Source organism: Vicia villosa, linkage group LG2 (genome assembly GCF_029867415.1).
Source record: "Vicia villosa cultivar HV-30 ecotype Madison, WI linkage group LG2, Vvil1.0, whole genome shotgun sequence".
NCBI lineage: Eukaryota > Viridiplantae > Streptophyta > Magnoliopsida > Fabales > Fabaceae > Vicia > Vicia villosa.
In genome coordinates this window covers 55,642,685-55,651,892 of record NC_081181.1, presented here as the reverse complement: position 1 = coordinate 55,651,892, position 9,208 = coordinate 55,642,685, and the positions used below count along the sequence as shown (strand labels likewise).

The 9,208-nt window shown below is 31.3% G+C and overlaps 1 protein-coding gene across 1 annotated transcript; it reads right to left on the bottom strand.

The window, feature by feature from the left end:
• Positions 1-284: 284 nt before the first annotated feature.
• On the bottom strand, positions 285-8,670 carry LOC131650711 (homeobox protein knotted-1-like 6). Its single transcript, XM_058920412.1, has 5 exons — positions 8,179-8,670; positions 7,955-8,077; positions 7,631-7,772; positions 749-987; positions 285-659 (listed from the first exon to the last, which is right to left on the bottom strand). Exons 1-5 carry the CDS (start codon positions 8,452-8,454, stop codon positions 501-503), a joined length of 939 nt encoding a protein of 312 aa, XP_058776395.1. The 5' UTR covers positions 8,455-8,670; the 3' UTR covers positions 285-500.
• Between the last annotated feature and the right edge of the window lie 538 nt (positions 8,671-9,208).

Sequence of the window (9,208 nt, the reverse complement as noted above, 5' to 3'; positions counted from 1 at the left end):
AACTAACCATCCATATGCCTTTCATGTAATGAAAGATATTCATAAACTTGTGTGAAGCTTAAGAAGAAATAATTTTCGAGCAATCTCTCTTTCTTGTTTTCTAATTTTCCTATTTCAGTGTTACTTGCTTTGCAACTAGCAGCTTTGCTGAACCATTAGAGCTTAGTTGTTAAGTGCACATGAAGAAAAAAACTATATGGATATATTATGTTGAAAAACTCAAGCATTTTTGTTTCCAAAATAATGCATCAACGACCACATAAGTCGGAATAGGAGCATGAACGAGAGTATAAAACATTCATTCACAATGGCAAGTAGTTATTCATCAAGAATACAAGTGACGCAAATTACTATGATCACTTCCCTTATATCTTTGTGGGAATATAATCATTTTACTGTCAGTAATCTGCTTTTTAATTTATAATTTACAAAAGAAAATAACATCAATAATTACCTAGTAGGATATACATCTGAGATTGAGAATGTCGTCGAAATGCACCTCATTCTTCAGTAAGGAACCGTCCCGTAAAATTTTCCATCATAGAAAACTGCATGTTCTCGGATGGTTTCCAATGACGTTTTCTTTGATTAATAAACCAATTGTTAATTTGCTTTTGGTCTAGCCCTGTTGTCTTGGCCAGTTCAATCTTATCAGCTTCCTGGATAATCAAGTAAAACAATATTGCATCGGAAACAAAATTCACCAATGTGTATAATAATCAAACAGTAGTAACAATGAAACATTTACCGTTGGGTATGGCCATTTGTAATGAACATTCCACCACTGAAGTAGGGTTTGTCTTGCTTCTTTTGGAAGCTTACCCTTCTTTTTCTTCTTAGAAAACTCCAATTTTAAAGTACCTATATGGCTTCCAAACTTGCGTAAAAGTCTATCTTTAAGCTCGCGATCCTCTCCCCTTGATTGTCCATCTTGAACATCATCTCCTGTACTAAGATCTTCTTCTTCCGAAGATGCACCACCATCATCTAGCCAAATATAGACCATATCAAAATCATTGAGTTCACTGATAATAGAATTTTTGCACTAAATATAAAGAGTGAAAAATTTAATATTTTTCATCATAAATAAAATAAACAATTTAATATTATACACTATATTGTTCACTCCATATAGCAAATTTCACTTTGTTTAAATGATTTTTTTTCATAAACTAAAGTGTTTCAATACATAAATTTTGACTTATGTTTTAATGAAATCTAAAAGGTTTACTATTCTTAAAAGACTTAATAATCATATAAAAATGATTGTTTTTCTTATAATAAATCAGGATGAAGTAAAATAAATTCAAAAACAATTAGAAACTTTAGTTGATGTTATGTCCATTCAATTTTACTATTAGTACGTTTGTGTCTATATACTCCCCTTCCAATTTAAAATAAAGATAAAAATTTTGTTTTATTTTATTTCATATGTAATTGACAATTGTATAATAATATCAAGAATACAACATAATTTTTAAGTTAAAAATATGAAGAATATAAACACATGCAGAAAAAGAAAATTTTAGTGACTTAAATTTAAATCCCATATATACGTAAAATATCAACATAATAAAAAATAACTAAGATAAGATAAACTTTAATTAAATGTGTAAAAATTGAAATAAAATATATTTAAAAAATTTAAATATATTTATTGAATTGTAAATTGTAAATTACATATAAATCAATTTTATCAAGAGTAATGCGAGCAAAAATCTTTCCTCCATTGTTTAGATTATTACTTTAGAAAGTATGTGAGTTGTAATTTCAAAATAATAATTTATTTATAGAAATTTTCTTCTTCTAGTGCTTACAAGAAAATTTTGTTTAATAATTTATACTACCTCCGGTACCATTTATAAGAAAAAATTATCTTTTTAAATATATTGAATAAATAATGTATCTGGACAATATGTTATCTAGATACATTATTTATTCAATGTATCTAAAAAAAAGAGTCTTTTCTTATAAATGGGACCTGAGTGAGTATTAATTATTTAATAAATTTATCTAAATGACACAAAATTATTTTTTTTTTTCTAGACCATTAATTAATGTAGGGAGAAACTTTTGCCATTGATAATTTTCTGAGCAGGTTATTTAAATGGCGAATAATGTTTGATTTGAGGGGTAGTAGCCCACGAGTAGCCATAAGTTGCTTCTGACATCCACCCAATCCGACAAGGATTTGACCGTCGCATGAGAGTACACTGTACACGTCAGATCACAGCAGACCTAGGTTGGAAAGAGAAAAGAAAGTGTAAAGAAAAAGAAAACATCAGTGTCAGTGCCTGGTTCCATCCATTGTCACTACTATGTCCCAATCCCAATCCAGAGAGACTCAAAGTTTACATTCATTCAAGCAAACTGTACGGCCATCATCAACACCAAATTTACTACCATCGTCAGGCCCCCCTTGTTTTTCTCTTAACTCTTAAATTTGTTTATTTTTTTCACATTAAATTTTGTGAGATGAAGACCTTGTAGCATGCCAGTAGTGGCATGAGTACAAAATTGTTCCCAAAAGCAAGAGAATATGAGAGCTTTCTTTTCCAAAGAGGGACCCTGTTTGTTTATATACAAAATAAGTAAAAGAAAATGCATTTGGAGAACGACAGGTGTTAGGGATCCTTCAATGATCTAAAGGTTAATGACAGAAGCTCTTAATGGGTCACAAGAGAACAAAATATGGAAAATAGCAATAACATAGCACTAAGACAAGGTAGGCCAGAGTGCGTGGGGAAGATATTCATGCCATTGAACGTTCCCTCAAACAAAAAGCTGCTACAGAAAACAGCTTAAACTCCGGGAGTGCATGTGAGGGTTTTAATCACCCGCTGTATTCGGGATTTTTCTGTAAAAGGTTTTAATCAGTATTCACCAGAATCACTTCTCCCATAGTATTAGTTTAATATAGCTCCCAAGGTTTTCTTTCTTGTTTCATTCATGCTTCTGAACAGTCCAAGTTATTTTGGAGATCCGAGAACTAGTATTATAGATGTATCATTTTAACAACACATAGTTAGTACTCCTATTAAATTGAAATCATTTTATAATCACTTTTATCTATGCACACACCAAGACTTTCAGTATCCTAGGGTTTGTTTAAATCATCCATTTCATCCTTGGGGAATAGACAATAATTTGAGAGAAAACATAAAAAGACAATCTGCATAGCCGTAAACGAGTCTACTACTCTTTATGATCTAAAGACTAGATTATATATTAATTTTATGCACACAAAAAATGGCAATTTATTCAATCACTTTATCATGACCAGTACCCATTTGGGAATAACACTAGGGTACATCCCATCCCACACGAACGCTCCATTTCACAATTCTACATGACATTACTATGGACTCATAATATAAAGCAAATGGTTAGGTAGGATCTAAATTTTTGTGGATCTTACTATTGACTCGTAATAAAAAGCAAATGTATAGTTAAGACACTACAGCAGTTTCCATTCAAGTGGGACAGAAAGGCTTGATCTATTCGCTCCAAAATTATTAGTCAATGTAAAAAGAATTGTCCTAAAATATAAAGAACTTCATAAATAATAAAATTGTAATCATTTTTCTATTATTTTCAACTATTTACTATTTTTCTCCTATTATTAAGAAAAAATAACTTCGGAAGGTGTTATAATTTATCCCAATTATAAAAAATTTATTTTTAATTTATGTAAAGTGGACAAAACAATTTATAATTTAACCAAAAACGGATAGGAGTCTCTTCAAATTTAGCTAAAGGGTCATGAGTTTGAACTAAGGACGTTCCGCACTGGACACACAACAATGTTAAAGAGGGGAACTTTGTCTCCTATTATAGCTCTCTCCGACTCGAGAGATTAATCTCTCCAGTTGCATGAAGAGGATATCTAATTTATTAAAAAAAATTATAATTTAAGTTTTTATTAAGTAGATTCCAACTATATTGACACTATCAACACTAAATGTTTATAATCATTAGCCTTAATCTCAAGCAACACTTTATATATGGCCTGGATGTAGTACACTATTTTGTACTCTTAACATGCCTTCATTCATAAAGGAAAAGCGAACACAACAGGATTCACATTGAGGTGATTCCAGTTGTCATCATTTAAACTTACAATAACATGAGCAGCCCAATTTTCCAACAGTTACAATGCTGAAGTCTCTTTAGAGGCCTAGTGAACATTAAAATTCAACCATGTCATTCCAAGGATTCTTATCTCTAAATTCTAATTCTAAGTATAACAGATTCAAACCCGGATGACATCATTGAGAGATATATGCAACAGTTTTGGAAGATTTCGAAATGGCATAAACTGAAAAACATCGCATAAATATGCTCAAATCAAGCACCTCTAAGTCTTTATGACAAAGTGTTGGTATTGTTGGTATTATGTTAGAGAAGGGATCTAACTCACAACTTTTTTGTCACCCCACGCCCTAACCACCAATTAAACTGATCATGCTTCTCTACAATCATCTTTTCCTGAATTCACGTATTTTTGATATGAATGGTCATTTTATCAAGGTCAAGACGGTTTACAAAGGACTTGGATCCTGTCCTTCATTTTTCTCTTCTTTCCTCTCAATCCTCTCAATCTCTCTCTTAATCTTACTCTCACTCATCATTAAAAAATAAAATATAATCAAGAGAGAGAATGAAATTAAGAGAGATAGAGAGGATGGAGAGGGAAGGAGAAAAAAATGGAGAGAATCCAGATATAAATTTCAAAATAAAATATAAAATTTTAATTTCAAAATAAAATATTTAAATTTCAAAATAAAATGTAAAATTTGTTTTACTTTGAACCGTCTGATCAAGATTAGACAATGCCTTGTGATCAGAATAAGTGAATGTGTGTAATCTCTCCTAGTGAATCCAATTTCCAAATAAACCTTCTACCCCCTAAGCACATCATCCAATTTAATGCATGTGGTTGTTGCCATAGAAAAACAACAAGAATAATAAAATGAATAAACTAGAAATAAAAGATTTTGAATCTTATCAAGAGTTTGCTTTTGAAGCAAAGATTAGAAATTTATATTTGTAAAGGATGATGAAGGAGAATTCCTCTATGCAGCTGTATAAAGTCATTTATAAATTAAACTATCAAGGCTAAAAACTGAAAAGGTAATTTGTACTTTCAAAACATAAACAACAATAAATCCAACCATAACCAACCTACCTGACCATAGTGACCATGCTTTACAACCTAAAATATTAATTCAAATCTGATATACTATTATATTTAATTTATCTTGTGCCAGCTTTCACAAATACTAGGTATGGGAATTGTAACAATATAGATTCTAGAACGATAGAAACCAAAATGAAATCTAAAGAAATGAATTTGATATAAGAATTTTTTACCTCTATAACCCAGTTTTTAAAAAAAAAATCCCCAAAATAACCACATTTCAAAAAATTTCTCAATATACTCCTCTTTCAAAAATAATAAAAAGCAGCGAAACAATGATGTCAGGCGAATTGGTGCCTTCACCTTTAATTAAAGAGGAGGCGCCAATTGAATTGGCATTGAATTGGCGTCTGCACATGGTGTTTGATATATAACCCCTATTTTTTTTATTATAAGAAATCTAATTAAGAATTAGACAGGCAATAAGAAAGACTAAGATCTAAAAGAAGTAGCATGAAGATGTAAATCAACAATTCTAAATCAACTATGTCCTTCAAATTTACTACTAGTTTTTTAATAATAACAGAATGACATTGCTACTATAATTTGGAGCTAATTGTTCTAAATTCCTATTTTACCAATTCAAAACTGCTTTCCATTTAACTCAGTTTAAGAAAATCTGACATTACTTTAGCTACAGACAGATTATCATCAACTTAGACAATTCCCAATGACTACTTTTTTTACTACCAAACAGCACGGATCACTCGAGCTCTATTGGAACTTGATGCACCATATAATTAATAATTAACTATTAATAAAGTATGAAAGCAGAATCATTCCATGCCATTACTGTCAGATTATGTTGAGTTCATCAAATCCAAATTGTGGGAGTTTTTGAAGGTTATATTATATTTATCATAAGAAATTGCAATGTATTTCATGCAAAATAAATTTTTTAGTGTTAATTTTGACATCAAAAATCTTAATAATGACTAATAAGTACTACTATTAGCGTGTTCATAGACAGTAAGTCAGTGAGATCCTTTCAAAATTTATGAGATTGAGTACTTTATAGAAAAATAAATATAAGTTTTATTTGAGAAGATTTGTTGGAGCAATAAGAAAGATACAAATATATAAATGAATAGGTCACACTTTAAAAAAAAGTATTCTTAGGCCAAACGCTACCACAACAATACAACAGGTTCAAGACAGATGACTATCAAACAGCAATTTGATTTTAACATACTCTTAACTAAAAATCTTTAAGACAGATGATTACCACACAGCAATTTGATCTAAAAATTAGTCTCAGCACTAAGCTTTCCGGAAGGAAATTAATTAAGATAGTACTACAAGTAAATAAAAACAATATCAACCTGAAAATATTCACTACTGACATTAGTTTCTTTGAGTTACACAGTGAACAAACAAACCCTTAGTTCTCTTTTTAATACAACTTGCTTACTCAAAAAAAAAAAAAAACACAGTGAACAAACAAAAGATAATAACACACTTGAAGTCATGCATTATTTAATGCATTTTGGGTATGTCATGATTTATGAATAGAAACCAAGTTACCATAAATGAATTTTCTGTATAAATTTTTTGATGCTGTATCATAAACTTAATCAGATTAAGCATGATACGTGTGTCTATGAGCTGGAAAGCATGAAAAATTAAAACTATATAAGGAAATAAAAGAGGAAACAATTTGATAGGTGGCAGAAGTAGTAAAGGCTCATTTAATTTAAGAATATAGGATATCGTTCAGAAAATTTCCCTTTACTAATATTTGGTCAGTGTATTGAATCGAGGCCACAAAATTTACAATGTGAAATTAGAAAGTCCTTGTTATTCATACTAAACTGAACAACACTCACGAGATTGAAGCAGATAGTAATAAAACAAAAAAACTGAAAACTATGAAGAAATGAAGTGTGAGTGATGCAAACTACTCAAAACTCAAAACTTAAAACTCAATAGCCCAAACAAGACAAAAATCTCTAGCCTATAGTATAGAGGCCAGTAATTAAAAAACCCGTGTAACTGAAAAAGTTGAAAGGCTTGAATGACCAAACAATACACACTTTTCATTTCCTCCTATAACCAAAGAAAAATCAAACATAGATTACAGTCTAACAGTGAAAACTGAAAAGCATTCCAAAAAACACAAGTTTACTGCACACACACAGAGAGTAAGAGAGAGATGTGGATGTATTAGGGTTAACCTTTTTCTTCTTTTGTTAATTATTACCCTAATTTGCTTCGAAATATGTGTATCGTCATAATTAATAGTATCATTAATGTTCTCAAATCTCAACAATCAATTTTAAACTAATCCACAAGAGGATAAGAACCAAAACGAAATCAAACAAAGGAACTATAGTAGAAAATAATAGCAGCAAATAGCACAGTTATCAACAACATATAGTTACAAAACTAAACAACCAGTAACAGCTAGCTAGATAGAGAGAGATAACAAACCAGAAGGAGTTGGAACTGAAGCACCACCACCAGTGCAGAGATGACTCAGTTGCGTTTCGATCTTGTTCAAAAACGTTGTAGCTTCATCAAAAGGACGAGTAAGGTCTGATTTATACCTCACAAGCATGTCACAGTAAGTTTCCTGAAAAACAAAAACAAAAAAAATCAACGAATGAATAATCGGTTAACCACCACATGATAATCTCAAATTCTCGATCAATGACAAAAGTTCTAAATTATTAATTTATCGAATATCTGCGTGCGTGCGTGCGGAAAAAAGACGGTGGAAGAACAAAGAAAGAAAAGGAAGGATTAAGGGGGGACCATAAATTCATCAAGCTCGGGATCGGCTCCAAAACACGTGGAAACAACAACGTCTCTTTTACACTGATCATTCTCTCTACGAATTTCCTCCAACAAACGCGCTATTTCAGGTGGAGCACCAACCTTCAATTTTTTGTCATCAGAGAAATCAGTTACGAGTTTGTTATAAAAAATTATCATAACCGTTTTCGGTTACGCTTTTGGTTCTGGCTTAATTCAATTACCTTCTGACAATCGATGTAAGCTTGAAGGAGGCGAGGGTAATAAGGATGAGAAGCGATTTTGGCTTTCATGACACTAGATGCCACGTCATCTTGAATTCCGGCGGAAGAAGGTTCCGCCGTGAAGATGTCGTCGGATCCGAACATAGGAATTCGGCCGGTAGATGAAGTGGACATGAGGAAGGTGTTGTAGTCCGTCGGGAAAATCAGATTTTCTGGCGTCATCAGTGTTTTGTCACCGTACTCCACCGTTGTTGGTACACCGTACATTTCCTCCATGACCGCGACGCTAAAACGCGCTTTTGAAACTGAAACTGCTTCTTCTCCCTGTTGCCGGAGATAGCACTACTCTTGAAGAAAAAGATAAAGGTCTCACACAATACAAATACTACTAGTAGTTAAGTAATCGAAAATTCAGTATTTTTATGTTACTATTAATATTATTTTTTATTTTATTTTTATTTTTCAAAAAAACAAACAACTCGTCGCACTTACTTGCATAGATAAATACTATGATGATACAAGTGTGTACTGTGTATATTATATTATGATGAAGAAAATGACCTAGTTTAAGATTTCAAAGTACACATTAATTTTAGGTAATATTGATATTAATATTAATAATATAATGAAGTTTAGTTTGGTTAGGCTTAGTTGAAACTAGAGTTTGGACTTTAGCTATGAAATTGAGAAGACTTGCCTCTTCAAGGGTCAAGTGCTTTCTAGCTTTCTTTTCTTCATTCTTTTTCTTTCCACATTTTTTTGGATTTTTTTGTGTATTATTTAATTATTTAGTACTAGTGTATATATTTTTTTTAGAAAAAAGAAAAATATAAGGTGGGTGCGTGCTTACAATACTTCCTAAATTATGGAAACATGATTTGGGTTGTCTAGGGTAACCAATGCTACTTGGGGTCAATAGGTCTCAACCCCTCCCTAACTTTGTGTATGAATTGTCACTCGTTAACATGTGTCTTATTCTATGCTTTTAAAAAATTAATAAAACATAAAATATGAAGGAGTGCTTGAAAGC